This window comes from Mercenaria mercenaria, chromosome 4, assembly GCF_021730395.1.
Source record: "Mercenaria mercenaria strain notata chromosome 4, MADL_Memer_1, whole genome shotgun sequence".
Classification (NCBI taxonomy): Eukaryota; Metazoa; Mollusca; class Bivalvia; order Venerida; family Veneridae; genus Mercenaria; species Mercenaria mercenaria.
In genome coordinates, this window is record NC_069364.1 from 32,399,730 (window position 1) to 32,421,511 (window position 21,782).

General features: G+C 35.9%; 1 protein-coding gene across 5 annotated transcripts; it reads right to left on the reverse strand.

The window, feature by feature from the left end:
• Window positions 1–589: 589 nt before the first annotated feature.
• On the reverse strand, window positions 590–21,776 carry LOC123551403 (sulfotransferase 1E1-like). 5 transcript variants are annotated; one of them, XM_045340319.2, is made up of 8 exons: window positions 21,718–21,776; window positions 21,315–21,337; window positions 11,072–11,583; window positions 8,664–8,875; window positions 6,494–6,623; window positions 5,559–5,653; window positions 3,796–3,979; window positions 590–1,233 (listed from the first exon to the last, which is right to left on the reverse strand). In XM_045340319.2, the coding sequence occupies exons 3-8, from the start codon at window positions 11,544–11,546 to the stop codon at window positions 1,073–1,075; spliced, it is 1,257 nt and encodes a 418-aa protein (XP_045196254.2). In that variant the 5' UTR covers window positions 11,547–11,583; window positions 21,315–21,337; window positions 21,718–21,776; the 3' UTR covers window positions 590–1,072. The 5 variants fall into 5 exon arrangements, with proteins under 5 accessions (XP_045196254.2, XP_053396869.1, XP_045196256.2 ...); XM_053540894.1 differs by lacking the exon at window positions 21,315–21,337 and having other exon boundaries at window positions 21,744–21,762; XM_045340321.2 differs by lacking the exons at window positions 21,315–21,337; window positions 21,718–21,776 and adding an exon at window positions 21,279–21,299.
• Between the last annotated feature and the right edge of the window lie 6 nt (window positions 21,777–21,782).

The following is a 21,782-nucleotide window of genomic DNA, read 5'->3' on the forward strand; positions in this document are numbered from 1 at the left end:
TCACGTGGGGGAGTCATAGTACTATGATCTGGAGGTCATAATACTATGACCGGGGGGTCACTTTTTCTATAGAATAATGACCGGGGGGTCATTATTCTATGGGGGTCGAAATACTTCATTACACCGGCTCAAGGTCAAGGTCACAACTTAGGGTCAAAGGTTTGAGTCTTCCATTTTGTGTCCACTCTGTATCTCCTAAACCCCTTGAAGGATTTTCATCAAACTTGGGTCAAATGATCACCTCATCAAGAATTCATGAGTCAACCATGTCAACTCAAGGTCAAGGTCACAACTCAAGGTCAAAGGTTTGAACTCTGTATCTCCTAAACCCCTTGAAGGATTTCATGAAACTTGGGTCAAATGATCACCTCATCAAGACATTGTGCAGAATTCATGAATCAGCCATGTCAGTTCAAGGTCAAGGTCACAGCTTAAGGTCAAAGGTTTACCCTTTCACTGTCCATAGCAGTGGTGGGGGATTTAGCTGTCTTTCAGACTGCCTTGTTTAAACTGGATGTTTGTCTTGTGGCATCTCCCTTTATCAAACCAAAAATCTTTCCCTGAAAAGGATTAAAAATTATACACAGAACATTTTTGTTATTTTATTTGTTCTTGCATCACATAAATTGAGATTTTTTGTTGTTCAGTTACTGAGTCAAGTATCACAAGCTAAGGCTATCAAAAGTACCACCATTTCTGGAGGACATATCTAGGAATATTCCTGCACACCAGTTTGTTCAACCCATTTTGAAACTCAAAAAAGTAAAAATGATTATTTCTTTAAAACTGCTAAAATTTGTTGAAAGACATTAACAGTAATAATCTTTTTTCTTTCCTTTCTTTTCTTGCAAAAGTTATTATCTTACGTTTATATCTGTGCATGTTTGGATAAGTCTCAAAGCACAAAAGGTATGCCCTTGATTCTAAGATCTTTTCAAATTTCAGCCTACAGTCGATCAAGCCCAAGCTACAGTCCTGTTTTTTCTAACATTTTTATCTTTTATCACTCTGAAATTAAACGTGTTCTGCTGAACAGGTTATCACACTAATTACTCTACCAAAACTACCATTATCATTTTGCAATCTGCTCAATAGTTTCAGAATTATCACTTTCAAAATGTGTTCCTCTGTAGGCAAAACTGATGTCAGAGTTCCTAAACTTGTATCCAACCATCTGATTAATTTGTTGGTTCATTTCCTCTGTGAAATGATTGGCCCAGTCACCAACACAACCTGCAAGAAACAGTCAACAACTTTTTACTTATATCTTCTATTTATACTTTTATTGCAATTTAAGCAGATCAAAACGTGTATTTTGCTATATAAAAGAATTCATGATTTATTTAAAAAATAATATATCTCATTTAGTGATTTGTCATTGAATAAAATCATTGTTTGGAGTTCAAATGCAAAGGAATTATGTCACGAGGGTACAGTTGAACGACGAACAGCAATCACTGTTTGAGATACATAATTTCGATTTTAACTCGTCATCAAGATACATTACTTTTATTTTTTAAGATATTCATCAAATATTTGCCTGTGTGGTTTTCCTTTCCAGTGAGCAGTAATAACTTTGACATACAAACTATGTGTGTGTGTGTTGCATAACAACACACTAAGTCTTCTTTGTTTAAAGGTGGTTAATCAGATTTAGATCAACCAGTGGATTTGGTTAAAAGTTTAAGAAATGATCATTTACACTTATTTGTGTTCACTGACTGCTTAATGCATTTTAGAATTTCACTGAATGTATTTTTAAAATTTGATTTTCCTGCCCTGGTTGCCCAACCAAGATAAAGTTATTTTAGCATATGTACAAATCTGATACTGGTAAACATAACTTGCCAAAGAAATCATATAAATATAAGAACTACAGTCGACATCGTACTTGCGACCACCTCTATTAAGCGATTTTTGTATTAAACGACCAGTCAAAATCCCTCCCAAATGTTTTCAGTATATATATTCATTCCATTAAACGACTTTTTTATTGAACGACTAGCGACCACATTAATGTAGTCCCAACAGGTAAAATATTCGACAAAAGTATCTATTAAGCGACCGGGTACCAAAATTCTACTGGGCATTTCTTGATCTGTGTTATTAGCGAGTACTTTTTGCACGTGACTGAATGCAATTAACCTTTGTATCAGTCAAACTAACAAACATTCTAGCTATAATTTTCACGGTGTGTGGACTTGAAAAAGTGTTCACGATGTTAAAACAGATTTTAAAACCATACATGTATGTTCATAATAAATGCAGTTACATTAACTGTTACAAATAACTTTCCTTTTCATCTGACTGAAATTCATTAAGAGACCACTTCTTAGCAGTCCCTTGGGTGGTCTCTTAATATAATGTCGACTGTATTGTATTATATTTGTCAAATATTTGCATTGACAAATACATATTTAGCTGATTTTCTTGTCGGTAAAAATGTTATTACCTCCCTTTAACTATCTTGGCTGCCAACCAGGATAGATTGGAAATATATGAATTTTGAAGTTAAACACCGTTTTAATGATTCTTAAAGTATCCAATGCAAATGTTACATCAGAAATTATATTGAAATCAAAAGCAACAGTCCACTTTTTTTTAATACCGCTACTTTCATATTACAAAATTCCATTAAAAGTAATAAAACATACATTTCTAATAGGGATCTCACTCTATGAAATAAATCCTTTTGTTCCTTAAGTAAATATCTAACAGAAAATACTAAAAATGAAAAATGTCACAAAATGTTGCCCAAATGTGATTGACCACCTTTAATAGGGAAAGAAACCTGGCCATGTAAGAAAAATAAATTAGATGTATTTTGAGGTAATTACAGATTTTGAAGGGGGAAAAAATAAGATATTCAAGGAACAAAATAACTTATTCAAGGAAGAAACAGTAAGTTGTTCAGGGACTGATTAAAAATTTAATTAAGCAGCAACATTTGTTGTCGAGCCCGTAAGGGAGTGAAGACATAGTTGCCCAAATGGCTGTTCGGTGTGTGTGCATGCGTCCGTTCAGATTTCTTTGTCCGGACCATAAGTTTGTCATTGATTGTGGGATTTTAAAATAACTTGGCACAATTGTTCACCACCATGAGACGGCGTGTCGCGCTCAACACCCATGTCAATATCCTAAAGGTCAAGGTCACACTTGGAGTTTAAAAGTCAAATATGGCTATAATTGACCTTGTCCGGACAATAACTTCGTCACTGAATGTGGGATTATTAAATAACCTGGCACAATTGTTTTATTTGGCACAAACGTTTGTCTCAGTGAGACAGATCTTCGTGTGCAACTCCCAGTCCTTTTGACAGCTAGCGGACTCAACATGTTGCCCTTGGGCATCTAGTTTGTTTTGGGGTTGAGTGCAATTTTTCAACAGTACTTTAATTATGTAATTTCAAGCAGTTAACATAAGCAGTGTTCCTGGATTCTGTACCAGCTCTAACCTGTTCTCTTCAAGTATGTAAGAGTTGGAGGAGAAATGATATCAGACACAATGTTTTCCATCAAATTGTAACAAATTATAACATATGCCTTCCCCAGAGATCGAACTCGCTATCTGTAGATCTAAGCTCTCCCTACTACGCTAAGCTGATGGGCAGCAGCAACTTTTAAAAGGTTACATAATGCTTGAGAAATAAATATTTCTGTATTATTTTATTATACGCAGTAGTCAGTCATCCTTGCATTTCATTCATTTTCGGTTTCCTGAAGCACATAAAATGAGCTAAAAATACTGCATGTGTACTGTCAGAGGTGTAAACCATCAGCTTAATATTTTTATACCTTTTCTCATGAAGTCCCCCTTTTTAGGATCTGCCACACCATAAGTTTCAAACCAGAAGTGATTGGTTGCTGGGTTTTTCTTCATGTTCTCAAAGCTGCAATGATTTATGATAATATCCTTCTGTTCCCTGGTCAATGTCTTCCCCAGAAACTTGGCCACCTTATCTATAGTACCATCTGTATCCTTCAGACAAAATACAATATTCAAAGCCTTATCCATGTTGATTACAACATTTTATTTCACACATATATGTATGTAAAATATTACATACATAGTTTGTATTTGTGTTTGTTCGGAATTTAGTTTAAAGCCAAAATCAAGCACAGAATGCAGATGGAAAGAGGTTTGGGATTAATATTCATAAAGACATTGTAAAGGTGGTATTAACTCAACACATATGAAAAAAACCTTGAGATCAGGATAGTAACAAACTTACACAATTAAAAAATTTAATTTAAATATGAAACTTTCTATACTTGTCTACTTTATCTGACAATGTCAATCTTAAAGGGTTTCTTTTTTTTTTTACTGTAAAACTAAGAACATCCATAACATTCACTTGCCTCTGTTGATCACCAGTTGCCCTCTGTACTAATATTTTGATGGTTCATCACTTTTTATACCTGCATCTGCATTCATATCTACTTACAACTGTTTCAGAATCATAGCTAAATTTCATAAAACTAAGATGTAACTTCAATAACAAGAGCACCGCCTTGCGGGTGCTGACGCTCATCTGATTTTTTTTGTGTAATAGAAATATTGTCCTACCCATGATTTTCTAAGTCTAAAAAGGGCCATCACTCTTGCAAAAAGCAGGATAGAGTTATGTTTCTTGATGTACAGTGTCCACTTATGATGGTGAAAAACTGTTGCAAGTTTTAAAGCAATAGCTTTGATAGTTTATGAGAAAAGTTGACTTAAACATAATATTCAACCATTTTTCTAAGTCCAAAAGGGGCAATAATTATTGCAAAAAGCAGGATGGAGTTATGTTGCTTGCTGTACAGGGTCAGCTTATGATGGTGAACAAGAGTTGCAAGTTTTAAAGCAATAGCTTTGATAGTTTAAGAGAAAAGTTGACCTAAACATAAAACTTAACCAAGAAATCTGATATTTTCTAAGTCCAAAAGGGGCCATAAATCTTGCAAAAAGCAGGATGGAGTTATGTTTCTTGCTGTACAGGGTCAGCTTATGATGGTGAACAAGTGTTGCAAGTTTTAAAGGAATAGCTTTGATAGTTTAGGATTAAAAGCTGACCTAAACATAAAACTTAACCAAGAAAACTGATTTTCTAAGTCCAAAAGGGGCAATAATTCTTGCAAAAAGCAAGATGGAGTTATGTTTCTTGATGTACAGGGTCTGCTTATGATGGTGAACAAGTATTCCAAGTTTCAAAGCAAAAGCTTTGATAGTTTAGGAGAAAAGTTGACCTAAACATAAAACTTAACCAAGAAATCTGATATTTTCTAAGTACAAAAGGGGCCATAAATCTTGCAAAAAGCAAGATGGAGTTATGTTTCTTGCTATACAGGGTCAGCTTATGATGGTGAACAAGTATTCCAAGTTTCAAAGCAATAGCTTTGATAGTTTAGGAGAAAAGCTGACCTAAACATAAAACTTAACCAGGCAACGCCGACGCAGACGCCGACACCGACGCCGACGCCGACAACCGCTCAAGTGATGACAATAACTCATCATTTTTTTTCAAAAAATCAGATGAGCTAAAAAGACGAATGTAAAATACTGCATTATATGTTACCTTTTTGAGATCTTCATATGTGAGGAAGAGTATATTGTCATCATGACGTCTGTCCCAGAATTCCTCAACATGTCTCCACCAGGGAGCGTACATAACTAGAAAAAAACATGAGAGTTAAAATTTGTAAGAGGAATATTTTTGTTGCCAAGACTGCACATGTCTGTCCATTTAATATTACAGGAAAATGATAGTGAGAAGCTAGGTCAGAGATCAAGGTCACACTGGCTTCTAGCTAGGAAATAGTTCATAAATCTTTTCACTGTAGGTCAAAGTAATAATGATCTTGAAATTAAAAACTCCTTTTCTGTCTGAATTAACAAGGCTTGTACCTATCAGCATTTCACACCTTGACAAAAGCCATCAGTCATCTGACGTTAGGGTCACCGGGTCAAGGCATGTACACCTTGCACCATAACAACATTTTTGGTGAATTACTGTAGAATTACATGTATTAGAGCTATGATCAACAAATAAGGGAATAACTTTAGGACTAGGTGACAGATAAATGTCTGGCTTTCACAGAGGGTTTTACATGTATATGTTAAACAAAAAGTTCTTGTTCCCAGGTAATTCAGTTAATGATACACATTTCTTTTTTTGTTGAGTATAACGTTGCACCAACACAATATAGGTCATAAAGCAACTTTCCAGCTTTCGATGGTGAAAGAAGACCCCAGGTGCCCCTCTATACATTCTGTCGTCATGAGTGGACTCCTGGGTAGAAGAATCACCAACATTCTGTACGCCTTCTGGCATCCTCACATGAAGAATTCAATGACCCAACCAGGACTTGTACCCACATCAGTGAGGGGTAAGTGATTCGAAGTCACCGACTTAACCACTTGGACATGGAAGCATTTCTAGTTGAAAAAACTGTGTCCTGGCTTGTTATAACTAAATATTTTGAAGATAAATCTAGTTTATCAAAAATGTACCTTTATCATGTAGGAAAAGGTTGAAGAAATCTTTAAATTCTCCATCATATCTAGTCACTGGATACAGCAGACGTACAAAGTAGTAATACGAGACTACAACATCTTTAGGGTTTCTTGCAATGTATATTATCTGAAATTAGGAAAATCTCGGAAACAATTATGCTGTCAGTCACATTTAAGCAAGACTTTATGACATTTTTCAGTTTTTTGTATATTCTAATCAGAGATTTATCTATGGAATAAAAAGACCACTTTACATAGATCTTAAATAGAAATGTATGCTAACTACTTTTCTATGAAATTTTGTAATTTCACCCTTTTAATATAAAGTATTTAAAAGTGGACTATTTCTTTTGATTTCAAAATAATTTCTTGTATTTGGTTTGGACAGATATAATTATTATTTTATTATTATTATACCAGATTTATATAGCGCCCTTTTCATGATAAACACGTTCAAAGGCGCTTTACATATAGCAAACGCAGCCACATAGGGCGCGAAATTCATCCTCTACCAGTACAGACACAGAGCGATCTGACCAGAGGGACAGTGAGATAAAGCCCCCATAACAGATAGAGAGAAATCCTTTTAGATACTGGCCTGTCCGGCTAACTTAGCCTTGCTCTTTTGCGAATAGACAGTCTGGTTCTTTAACGTGCCCTGTGTATAGCACCGATACACACGAAGCCGTCTTTCCTGGGAAGGTCCAATACAGGCCTCTAGTTAGGTGGGAGACACTCAAGAGCATCTCAGAAATTTCCAGTGCCTGGACCGGGATTCGAACCCCGGACCTCTGGATTGACAGTCAAGCGTGTTACCACTAGACCACCCTCCCATGAGATATCGTGATATTTCAATAATCTGAACCAAACTGCAAGTTTTAAAATTGTGTGGCTTCTGAATTCGTTTATTTCTAATGTATCTTGGTTGCATAGCCATGAGAGGCATAGGGAGGTAAATTTACACTAATGCATTAACTCCCTTGGTATGAAAATCAAATTTTAGAAATATGTCCAGTGAAAATCTAAAGATGTTTTTAACACTGAGTGAACACAAATAAATATAAATGATCAGTTGTTACAATTTCAAGTAATCCATTACCTGACTAAAGCCTGATTAACAAACTTTAATATATACTAAAGCATAAAAGAAGGCACAAAAATCTTGCTACAATCTATTAGGTATACAGGCACTATTAAAATACAATTGTTGTAAAATGGTGCAAAAAATGGTAGTCGCATAATGGTTGATTCATATAGTTCTCTTTTTTTTTGCTCTTTAAAGAAATGTTCCTTACTTTCATTGCATTTTTGGGCTGAAATCACATCACAGATCAATGTGTGACATAAAGAAATAATAGCATTACAGAAATAGTCAGTTACAAACCATCACACTACAATTTGAGTCTCAATTTTTAGCTTATTTTACTGTGTGTTTGACTGAATTTTTTTTTGTATCATACCACTTCCACTTTTCTTTTGATTTTTATTAAGTACCAATAATATTCTTCAAGAAAATTTAATTTTTAGACATTTAAAATGAATCTTGGTATGTGCCGAAGCCATTGGAAATTTCTCAATTTTATACCAGCTATTTAGTTTGTTTATGCCTATTATGCAACTGTTAAACAGTGAATATTTTGTCATAGAAAAGTACATCACAATGTCTTACTCTGAAGTGTTTACTGGTATATAGTATATATGAAGGCTAATCATGGCCAATGACTATTAAGAACATAGGTCATAATTGAGCCGCACCATGAAAAAACCAACATAGTGCGTTTGCGACCAGCATGGATCCAGACCAGCCTGCGCCTTCGCGCAGTCTGGTCAGGATCCATGCTGGTTGCTTTCAAAGCCTATTGCAATTAGAGAAACTGTTAGCAAATAGCATGCATCCTGACCAGACTGCGTGGATGGTCTGGATCCATGATAGTCGCAAACGTACTATGTTGGTTTTCTCGTGGTGCGGCTCATATATTTATTAATCAGACATTCAAGTATGTTCAATTTTAAGGGTATTTTTACATTTCTAGAAACAATTCATCCGGGATATTTTAGTAATTAGCATGTATTTATAAACTTGCTTTTATATTTTCTATCAAAAAACTCATACAGGATACTGCCACATAAACCAACAGAAAAGCAAAGATTAAATAAGTAACTATACCTTTGGTTTGTTATCTTGCACACTCCTTGGTAATAAAGAGTATGGCAAATGTGACTTTAGAAGACGCGGAGATGGCATCTTCTCTATTTCTTTAATGCCAGGTGTCATAAATTCCAGGTATGGAAATCGTGTATCCAGAAATTTTGATTGTGCCCTCTGTGTGTTCACATTTGTCTGGATCAAATAAATGATCTCTTGCAACCAAGTTGTTCCTACAAGATAAAACTTTTATGGTAGTATTTCTGACAATTTAAGAGATGAAAACGCATTCATGAAATTGCTACATGTTGCACTGAACTCAAGAATTTGGCTAAAAATTTATAAAATTTTTCCAAATACAGTATCTTTATTAATACCCCACAGAGGAATATGTATATATCAACTGTTACATATAGTTATTTATAATTAAGGTAGTTTACTCTGAGTAAAGCTCTACAAATGCTTTTCAAGTTTCAATGTAAAAATTGGTGAACAACTAATTTTCATGTGTTTCCGCAGCATATAATTTATCAGTAATTAAGTTTCAAAGCTTTCTTAACAAATATTGCATTAATTTTCTGATACCTAAAATCTCCTTTATTTTTTTGTTGTCGTACAATCTGGAGGCCAGTTCCTTTAAAGTACCAATTTTGTTCATAAAAAAATTCCAATCAATGCTAAGAAAAAGACATGAAAAGGGATTTCACTTTTCAGAAAAAACATACTAAAATTCTCAATTTAGTGGTTGTGAGTTATATTCTTAAAATTATGGGACAGAAAAAGTCATTGTGGTTTCACTTACTAGCTATAGAATATATAGAACATAGTATAGAATGTATGGATGAAAGTCATGACATTTTCCTAGAATTAAAATTCCAAATTTAGTCTTGCTAAAAATACACTAGTGAATACTAGTATACACCACCATCAGTTTGTGTTATCAGTAGATATAAATTTGGTCTACAGCTACCAATGACAGACAGGCATATTTGTCACACAAGAGGGCCATGATGGCCCTATATCGCTGACCTGAGTTAAATTGATAGCTTGAACAAATTTATTTGTCAAAGCTTAAAAAAGCAAGAAAGTAGGTCAGTAGGTCATATTCATGGTCACTGAAAGTCAGTTTTAAGATTAGTGTGCAAAACTATACATGTCATCCAAATTTCAAGGCTGTATCTTAAAAAACAAGAAAGTAGGTCAGCAGGTCAAGGTCACAGTCCGGTGACACCTTATCACTTGGGGTCATCCAGTAAATATAATTAAATAGTCTAGGAAATATGATCTGATAATTTTTGCAATATTTTTCCTATATAACTCATATATTAAGTGACCCCTGGGGCGGGGCCTCTTTTCACCCCAGGGGCATACATCGAGATCAGCCAGGCAATGATACATACAAAATATCAAAGGTATAGGCCTTGAAATTTAGACAAGAAGATTTTCAAAGTTTTTCCTATATAAGTCTATGTAAAACTTGGGACCCCCAGGGCAGGGCCTCTTTCACCCCAGGGACATAATTTGAACAATTTTAGTAGTAGACCACTAGTCAATGCAACATACCAAAGATCAAAAGCATAGGCCTTGCAGTTTCAGGTGAGAAGATTTTTAAAGTTTTTCCTATGTAAGTCTATGTAAAACTTGGGACCCCTTGGGTGGGGCCTCTTTTCAACTCGGGGGAGCATAATTTGAGTAATCTTGTTAGAGGACCACTAGGCAATGCAACATACCAAATACATGTGTATCAAAAGCCTATGCTTTGCAGTTTCAGACGAGAAGATTTTTAAAGTTTTTTCCTATATATGTCTATGTAAAACTAGAGACCCCCGTGGCAGGGCCTGTTTTCACCCCAGGGTAATAATTTGAACAATCTTGGTAGAGAACCACAAGGCACTGCTACATACCAAATATCAAAAGCCTAGGTCTTGTGGTTTCAGACAAGATTTTTTAATTTTTTTCCTATACAAGTCTATATAAACCATGTGACCCCTCTGGGCGGAGCCATATTTCACCCTAGGGGGATCATTTGAACAATCTTGGTAGAGGCCCACTATATGATGCTACATACCAAATATCAAAGCCCTAGGCCCTTTTGTTTTTGACAAGAAGATTTTCAAAGTTTTTCCCTATATAAGTCTATCGAAACAATGTGACCCCCAGGGCGGGGCCAAATTATATCCTAGGGGGATGATTTGTACAATCTTGGTAGAGGCCCACTAGATGATGCTACATACTAAATATCAAAGCCCTAGGCCTTCTGGTTTTGGACAAGAAATTTTCAAAGTTTTTCCCTATAGAAGTCTATATAAACAATGTGACCCCCGGGGTGGGGCCATATTTGACCCTAGAGGGATTATTTGAACAATCTTCCAAACAATACAGGACAGCTTTCTTTTCGATTTTGTATAAATTAAATGAAAGTAACTAACCTGAGCGTGGAAAAGACACTACCCATATATCATCCGCTGTTGTTTCAAATTTTTCTATATTTTCTAATTCATTCACCACAAATTCTGGTAATGTAACATCTTTATATTTGTACATTCCAAGGCGTTTCATTCCTGGAACCTTCATTTCAAAGATACCTCTCCATTGCAGCCGCTTTTTCTTCAATTCTCGTAAAAGTATAGCTATTAAAAGAAAGCCTCCAAGAGCAAAGGAGCCATAGGTTGCATACAGTAAAGCCTGGGTTCTTACTGTTGGCTGCTGAGAACTTGTGTTTGTTGTTGTCCATCTTCTATTATACAGCGAACAATCTAATTTAGTTCTAAAAGGTTTATGCAATGTCTGAAATTGTTTACCAAGCTTGTTAAACAAATGATTTTGTTTACTAAAATGTCTGGCTAAGACGCACTGGTTCTGCAAGCTCCATTGTCTCATATGACCATATAATCTGAAAGCCATTCTTTCAGTTGGCAAGGAAATAAATTAGTACATCTCTCTGAAAAATAAAAACAAACGGTAACTATCAACAATATAATATATTCCCCAGAAGCAGGCTTTCACACAAAAGCCTTATTGAGTGAGAGCAGTAAAACCCAGTACGAAACAAATATCAGTCAGAACATTATGGAATGAAGTTTTGAACTCATGGGCATTCTTTGGCCACCACACTGACTTCCAAAGTTCAAAAATGGACTGTTTTGTTATATAATGGTTCAAACATTAAGATATTGTAAGTCATTAAGTACTGGTATATTCATTCAACAACCAAGCCCACCTACTTAGCTCAGTAGGGACAGCATTGGTCTACGGATTTTCAGGCTGTGAGTTCGATCCCGGGGTGGGGTGTATGTTCTCCAGGACGATTTGACAAAAGACCTTGTGTCTGAAATCATTCGTCCTCCACCTCTGATTCATGTAGGGAAGATGGCAGTTACTTGCGGAGAAGAGGTTTGTACTGGTACAGAATCTAAGAACACTTGTTAGCTTAACTGCCTGAGGCTACATGATTGACTGAAATACTGTTGAAAAATGGTGTTAAACCCGAAACAAACAAAATCAACAACAAGTGAATGAAGTATTTCCATGCAATACAAAGTACCCTACTGGAAGGCACCTAATTTTCTCTACTGCAGTATAACATAATGATCTGATATCTGTCAATAATGTATAAACAATATAGCACTATAATTATATACAATATGCTACAACACAACATTTGGACTAAAATTTGCACATACAAAAATCTACTGTTGTTGATTTCTAAAAACATCAATAAATATAAAACAAGAGCTCCGCCAAGCGGGGCAATATACGCCCGAAGGGATATATCAGAGGAGGATGGGAGTAAAATTTAAAGAACTTAACTGTTGAAGCCCAAAGGACAGGAAGAACAAAGGATGAAATTTAAAAAAAAATTCTAAGTTCACAGAAAAAAAAATTATGTCCACAATAAAAAATCCTTACTAAGTACAGATATGTCAAAATACACCTAAAAATTGGAGGTACCATCCATGTTGTACCACAGAAAAGTGGTCTCGGTTTTTCCCTATGACCAATAATAAAAAAGTTACAAAATAAGCTATTTATAGTAACATAAAAGGGAAGTAATTCAATAAAAAATATTACTGTAAGTGAACAAAAAAGGGATCTGCCAAATAAAAACAAGAGCACCGCGATGCAGTGCAATATACACACGAAAAGAAGTCATATGACCTTTGACCCCTAAATTTTACCTTGACCTTGAAGCGAGTCATCCAAAACATGGGCTCTGCACGTCGTCTCAATGTGGTAAACATTTGTGCCAAGTTTCGTATAAAAAGTATTCATTTTCAATTTTGATAACATATCATTTTGAACCTGGAGGGAAAATATGAGAAAACAAGAGCACCACCTACTGGTGCCTTTGCTCGTCTGCAAGTGCTGGTCAGTATGTAAAAGAAGTATTATAGTTCAGAATTTCTAAGTACAAAAAGGGCCATGATTCTGACAAAATGCAGGTTCGAGTTATGGTTCTTGGCCTACACAGTCATCTAATGATGATAAACCAGTGTGCAAAATTTCAAAGCTGTAGCTCTAACAGTTTTAGAGAAAAGGTGGACCTAAACAAACAAGAGCTGTCGTAGGACAGCAATGCTCAATTATTCAACAGCTTTGTCAATCAAATAAATACAAAAGTCAAAAAAGGGGCATAATTTTGTGAAAGTGGGAAACAGGGTTATGGAACCTGCATAGTGTTTATCAGCTCATGACAGTGGACAAGTGTGTGAAGTTTCAATCCATTCCCATTAGTGGATACTGAGATACCAGCTTACATACAAAAACTTAACTGAAAACTGCTAAGTCGAAAAAGGGACATAATTTTGAAAAAAATGCAAAGTAGAGTTATAGGACCTGCACAGTGCATTTTAGATCATGACAGCAAACAAGTGTGTGAAGTTTCAATCCATTCCCATTAGTGGATACTGAGATACCAGGTTTACATACAAAAACTTAACCAAAAACTTCTAAGTGAAACAAGAGCTGTCCGTAAGACAGCCAAGCTCGACTATTCGAAATATTGTCCCAGAAGCAGGAAAATATTACCCAAAAAGGTTAAATATCAAAAGAGTTTTAAGTTTAAAAGGGGGAATAATTTGACCAAAATGCACATCAGTTATGGGACTTGCTGCTATCAACTAGTTTTATAACCCCAAAGGTACATGTGAAGTTTCAATTCAATATCTGCATTAGTTTTAGAGATAGAAACTTGCATGTAAAACTTTAACCAGAATTTTCTAAGACCAAAAGGGGGCATAATTTGCTCAAAATACATGTCAGAGTTATGGGACTTGACCCAGAGAGGTTGGTAATTGACCTAGAAAAAGAAAAAATAAGTTTCAAAGCTATATGCCTTTAATTGATGGCTGTATGTACTTGCATGCAAAAACTTAACCAAGGTGTGACGCCGATGCCGACGCCAGGGTGAGTAGAATAGCTAGACTATTCTTCGAATAGTCGAGCTAAAAAGGGGCATAATTTTGAAAAAATGCAAAGTAGAGTTATAGGACCTGCTTAGTGCATGTCAGATAATGACAGTGAACAAGTGTGTGAAGTTTCAATCAATTCCCATTAGTGGGTACTGAGATACCAGCTTATATACAAACCTTAACCAAAAATTTCTAAGTCGAAAAAGGGGCATATTTTTGTAATAAAGCAAAATAGAGTTATGGAACCTGTGCAATGTAAGTCAGTTTATCACAGTGAATAAGTGTGTGAAGTTTCAATCCATTCCCACAAGTGGTTACTGAGATACCAGCTTACATACAAAACCTTAACCAAATCAGGAAGCGGACGCCAACGCATGGGTGAGTTCAATAGCTCTACTATTCTTTGAATAGTCGAGCTAAAAACTGTTAAATACATAAATTTCAATGTGAAACGATTTTCATCACACTGCCGTAACTAAAATTTAATATATACATATGTTTGTAAGGTAATATCTATTGTTCCACTGTGGCTTAAAGGTTAGCGCATTCAAGAGGTCGGAAGTTCGAGCCCCATCAGTGCCAGACTTTTTTTTATTTCACTAGTTTTTTTTTATTATTATTGTATTTATCATGAATTTTGCAAATATTTTAACAAAAATCATTCATGTGAAAATTTAACAATAATGACATTAAAAAGAATTACAATAGTCATTGTCTATGATCCTAGTTAAGTCTTCATTTCCAAACATTCACCCGGAAAGAGACACAATTTCTTTATTTCGGCGAAAGGCCTAATGTGATTCTGTTAGGTTTAACAAGAATTTGAAACAGAGTTACCAACGTCCCCCGCCTAAGGACATTTTTCATAAAACGTAAGTTGCATGCCAATACAGCACCTTTGCAATACATGAACAAAAAATAACAAGAGTGCCAGAATGTCACAAATTAATTATACGCCTGTCATGCAGATGTTACAGTAAAACATATTCTGTATAAGTTTGGCAGACAGTAAGCTAAACAATGACATATCAAGTTCTAACAACCAGGTTAAAAAGTTGCAAAAATAAGCTATTTATAGTGGCAACAAAGGGAAGTAAGTTTTGTTTTTCCAAGTCCACAAAAAAACTCCTTACTAGGTACAGATACCTTAAAATACACCTAAAATTTAAAAGTAACATCTATATGTTGTACCACAGAAAAGTAGTCTTGATTTTTCCCTCTGGTCAATTAAAAAATGTTACAATATAAATTATTTATAGTAACAACAAAGGGAAGATTCTAAAACCACACAGAAAGCCTTACCAAGTAACAATAGGTCAAAACACACCTAAAAATTGGATGTAACATGCATGTTATATTACAGAAAAGTGGTCTCGATTTTTCCCTTTGGCCAGTAATAACAAGAGTGCCAGACTGTCACAAAATATGCCCGTCATCAAACTTGGCCTAATTCAAGGGCCATAATCCAAGAGTGCCTGGGGCACATGGGTGGTTATCGAACTTGGCCGAGATATTATGCCAACAAACATCAGCAAGTTTGATGAAGATTGGATACAAAGACAGCGAAGGCTTAATTCACAGTTTTTCGAGTGATTCAAGGGCCATAATCCAGGAGTGCCTGGGGTGATTTGGCTAGTTAGTGAACTTGGCCGGGATATTAAGCCCACAAACACTGTCAGCAAGTTTGGTGAAAATCGGATGAAAACTGTTTGACTTAGAGAGCGGACAAGGCTAAATTTGCAGTTTTTCAAGTAATTCAAGGGCCATAATCCAAGAGTGCCTGAGGTGATTTTGCTTGTTATCTAACTTGGCCGAGATGTTATGCCCACAATCATTGTCAGCAAGTTTGGTGAAGATCTGATGAAAACTGTTTGACTAAGAGAGCGGACAAGGCTAAATTTGCAGCATTTAGAGTAATTCAAGGGCCATAATCCAAGACTGCCTGGCTGGTTATCGAACTTGGCTGAGATATTATGCCAACAAACAGTGTCAGCAAGTTTGAAAACTGTTCCACTTAGAGAGCAGACATGGTTCTTTGCATGACACTCGTCTCATGATGGTGAACAATTGTGCCAAGTTACATCAAATCCTCCATCCACTAAGAAGAATGATTCGGACAAAGTCATTCTTGTATCTGGCTTGGCCTACAAGTGTGACTTGACTTAGACCTTGGGACCTGGTCAGCAAGTTTGGTGAAAATCGGATGAAACTGTTTGACTTAGAGAGCGGACAAGCTAAATTGCAGTTTTTCAAGTAATTCAAGGCCATAATCCAAGAGTGCCTGAGGTGATTTGGCTTGTTATCTAACTTGGCCGAGATGTTATGCCCACAATCATTGTCAGCAAGTTTGGTGAAGATCTGATGAAAACTGTTTGACTAAGAGAGCGGACAAGGCTAAATTTGCAGCATTTAGAGTAATTCAAGGGCCATAATCCAAGACTGCCTGGCTGGTTATCGAACTTGGCTGAGATATTATGCCAACAAACAGTGTCAGCAAGTTTGAAAACTGTTCCACTTAGAGAGCAGACATGGTTCTTTTGCATGACACTCCGTCTCATGATGGTGAACAATTGTGCCAAGTTACATCAAAATCCCTCCATCCACTAAGAAGAAATGATTCGGACAAAGTCATTCTTGTATCTGGCCTTTGGCCTACAAGTGTGACCTTGACCTTAGACCTTGGGACCTGGTCAGCAAGTTTGGTGAAAATCGGATGAAAACTGTTTGACTTAGAGAGCGGACAAGGCTAAATTTGCAGTTTTTCAAGTAATTCAAGGGCCATAATCCAAGAGTGCCTGAAATGATTTGGCTTGTTATCTAACTTGGCCGAGATGTTATGCCCACAATCATTGTCAGCAAGTTTGGTGAAGATCTGATGAAAACTGTTTGACTAAGAGAGCGGACAAGGCTAAATTTGCAGCATTTAGAATCATTCAAGGGCCATAATCCAAGACTGCCTGGCTGGTTATCGAACTTGGCTGAGATATTATGCCAACAAACAGTGTCAGCAAGTTTGAAAACTGTTCCACTTAGAGAGCAGACATGGTTCTTTTGCATGACACTCCGTCTCATGATGGTGAACAATTGTGCCAAGTTACACCAAAATCCCTCCATCCATGAAGAAGAAATGATCCGGACAAAGTCATTCTTGTATCTGACCTTTGGCCTACAAGTGTGACCTTGACCTTAGACCTAGGGACCTGGATCTTGTGCATGACACGTCATCTCATTATGGGGAACATTTGTACCAAGTAATATTAAAATCCCTTCAAGGATTGCAGTTATGAACCGGACAGGAAAAAAACCCTGTTGACCTTTGATCTCCAATTGTGACCTTGACCATTATGGGGAACATTTGTGCAAAGCAATATTAAAATCCCTTAATGAATGGCAGAGTTATTGCTGACAGACAGATGGAATGACAGAATAATGGACAGACAAAAAATCGCATTCCTATAGTCCAACCTGTAGGGGACTAATAACAGAAATTATTCAAATACGTTTTTACTACCCGTTAAGAAGATCTTTCCCGTTTGACAATTTTCCGGCGTTTCACTTTGAACAGCTTCAAACAAGAAACCGATAGATCGATATCGCCGCAGTATATACGTCACAGTCGCCAGCTGTCGTTTACTCTTACAATGACAAGCGTATAGGCCAATCAAAAATTAGTTGTTTGTTTTATCTATTGGTTTCTAATTTAAGACAACTGTTCAAATGCAGTATGAAAGTTCAATATTTCTATTTACCCGAAAATGTAACGTCAACATAATGCACATCACGGAACGCACATTCAACCTTCCCGTCAAAACACGTATAAACTAGCTCTTGTTTTACGAGACATTAAGAAAATGTGTCACTCTTAATAATAAAAAGCATAATGGCGTTATTGTAGATAATGCGTAAGACACTGTTTCAACAAAATACAATTTTGAAAGAATTATTTTCCGTCAAGGGCATCTTGACTCTTAAAACTACATGTCATGATGCCGAAAAGACTGGCGATTCCTCGAACAATAGTCCCAATTCATTCTTAAATTTCAAGCAGTTCCATAACACTAAGGATAAGGATGTCGTGTGGTGCATGTCTCAGCAAAACAGGTTTTAAAAACACTTTTATTAAATATGGGTATAACGCGAAAATTACCACTTTGTGATATATGTTGGACATATGATTTTTAATTCTGACGATTGTTATGAATAATAAGATAGAAACTGTTCAGAAAAAGCAAATGAAATATTAATTTTCCACGTTTAAAAAGTCTTACTTGTGTTTTGATTAAAGTATAAATCGGATTTTTGACAAAAGTTACACACTGATCTTGCCAAAAGTATTTCGAATGCGGAGAAAGGAATATCTCTGCAATCATTTACACACCATTATCTTTAAATAAGCTCACCATTAGGACATGTTTAGCAACCTAAAAAGCTGTTTGAGATGCAAACTGGCTTTGGCGATGGGAAGATTCGACTGAAAAATAGGTGCAATTCCCAGTGCACAACAGTTACATCCAATTTGTTCGTAACATCTTTGCAGAGAAAAGTGTAAAAAAAGCAGGTAAGAGTTTTTGAACGTTGAAATATTTGTGAACAGTCCTGATAAAACATGTTTCGATATGTATGTGACACTTCCATAAATCAGACACTGATACCTTTCTGTCAATGTCGTAACAATTTTTTTGTTGGATTTAACGTCGCACCGACACATGATAGGTTATATGGCGACTTTCCAGCTTTAATGGTGGAGGAAGACCCCAGGTGCCCTCCGGCATTATTTCATCACGAGCGGGCACCTGGGTAGAACCACCGACCTTCTGTAAGCCAGCTGGATGGCTTCCTCACATGAAGAATTCAACGCCCCCGAGTGAGGCTCGAACCCACATCGATGAGGGGCAAGTGATTTGAAGTCAGCGGCCTTAACCACTCTGCCATGGAGGCCCCTACCAATGTCGTAAGTTAACAAATGACATATGACATATTACCGATAACAATATATGTTGAAAAGCATAATATGTTTTCCTCGTTTATTATAGAATGCGCCAACCTTCATTTTTCAATGGTCTGTTATAAAATTTTCACAGATTAAAATTAGCAATATTTCCGAGTGTTTCTTTTTTTCCATTTCGCTGCCATGACCACTAACGTTGTCTTTTCAACACAGTGCAAAATGACATACTTGATTTGCATTAATTTGAATTCAGTTTTTGTTTCTGTTGCTGGATATAATGAAATAAAATCAAAATAATAATAAAAGTAGATGTTATTTCAGGGCATCGTGATTTTCTACAAATGGCATACGCACGTTTATTGTACACGAGTGCGCATGTCCAAGTCAAATAAAAGGACTTAGTCGGCATAAGTGCATGACACAGTAAAACAAACTGAAAGCACGATTTTATTACATCTTTTATTCCAGAAATTGTATTGAGAAAGCAGAAGCCATGTAAAACTTTTACCAAATGAGGGCACTCTATGAATTTTAAAGCAACAGCAAGACTACAAATCCGACAGGCTGATACAGAAATATTTTAATGCAGAGAATTAAAAACAACGAGGAAAACTAAACAAAATTTTGATTTCGGCCTAACCGAGTGTTTGCAACATGCCTATCGATAAACTCCCTCCATACTGAAATGTACACGCGCAACTCCCGATGAAATGTAGGGTAATAGGTGTTTGAGTGATTCACAAGTAAACGACTGCAACTTGGTAAACGTGAAACGTCTTCTTAATGGGTAGTATCTTCATCTTGGTGCAGAGATAGAATATTTGTCAAGTTTTCACATGTACAAACTTTCAATTGGCCTCGTTGCCAATGTTGTATTTTGGCGAGAGAATCATCTACCCAGTGCAGGACTCGAACCTACGAACCCTGCTTGCAAGTCAGGTGATTTACCATCTCAGCTTACAAGGCTCTCGAATCACTACAATTTTTATGGGACACTGGTGATTTTTCAAGGGAGCTATGCCTTTTAGGTAGCACCTAATTTCATATTGGCAGTGGCTAGTGAACCGTCACCGGTTCAGCAGACCCGAGGTCTAGTGCAACCGTCACCGGTGCAGCAGACCTTGAGGTCTAGTGCACCGTCATTTTGTTATATGAAAATATAGTCTTTATGTAAAGTTTAATCAAAAGATATTTTCACCCAGTAAATGCAAGAGCATAACTGAAAGAATGAAGTAGATAAACTCGACTTACTGTTAGTTTACCGTTTTACCTTAAAGCGCTGATCTCCGTTCTTCGGCAACAGTCGTATCCATCATTTACTAAGCTATTTCCGAATGACATAATGAATTTCATTGATCCATTCTTTAATTATTGTGTGCATTTGGATATATATATGTATGTATATCAAAACTGAAATTCGATCTTAATTTCAGATGTATTATGTCAGTGACAATTGACAATTAATTAACTCTTTATAAAAACATGAAATTCGGAAATGTGACATCTTGCAAGCAAATATTTTATAATGTACATTTATGGTCAAAAATGTCATGATTTCAATATTTGTTATATTATAATTAAAAAAACTACAATTTCCGAATCTATGATAAAAACTGTGAAAAGCAATAAAGATTAAATTAAAACAATAGGGGAAGGTCTACAAATGTAGCTTTGTTGGTAGCTTGTTAAAGTTATTAATTATAGCTTGGCGTGTTTGTCTTTTGTATCGGCAGCTCTGATCATGAGATAGGAATCTAAAATTAAGTTGGGATTTCAATTTTGATGTATCCAGATACAGACAATAACTAATCTTAAATGGACATAAATATACTAGTATGCTATTTATGAAAATTAAAAAATAATTATTTCTTTCAATGAAACTCATTCTGGCATAACTGAACGTTCTACTTAAGAATCATTCCGCCATAATAAACTTTCTATAAAGACCATATCGGATAGCGGCACAATGTTTTTAATAGGTATATCGGGTAAATTAAAAGGTAGTAAGGTTTATTAAATTAGAATCATCTTACTTCATTTTCTAAATGACACACATATAACTGGTGACACTAAGTTATAATCATAATTCAAAGAAAACTATATTTTATATATTATATAACAAAAATGACGGTGCGCTAGACCCCAGGTCTGCTGCACCGGTGACGGTGCACTAGACCTCGGGTCTGCTGCACCGGTGACGGTTCACTAGCCACTGCCTTTCATATTATCGAATTGAGTTAAAAGATTTATCTAAAATTATTGAATTTAAATGCACACTGCGCAAACGATTTCCATAGTAGTTTGAAACAGCACCTTATGATAATGAAGTAACTTAAATGAATTCATAACTTTATCATGACATCACAGTACATTAGGGGTTCTAACTGACCAATCAGAGAGTTGCATTTTCGAGTACCTGCCAGTTTCCACTTGGGTACAACGAAGTATATTTACAATGAACATATAGTGACTTCAGAAATAAATATCACACTATTTAAGAAATCAAATAAAGTTTTTTCACTGCACATACCCCAGATGATGCTACAAACAATAAAACTTTGAAGTGTCATTGAATTATTATATCGATTTAATACCTTTATTTTAGTTAAAAGTTTGAGATTTTACACAGGGAGTCTATGATAAAGTCCGAGTAAAATGTAATCAATACCCAAGTGAAATAAGTATCATTTCGCAATGTTTTGGACATGTTAAAATTATGAATTCGCGAAAATAGGTGCCGACCTTATGCTACAAATGGCGTATTGTAATCAAGGGAGGTAA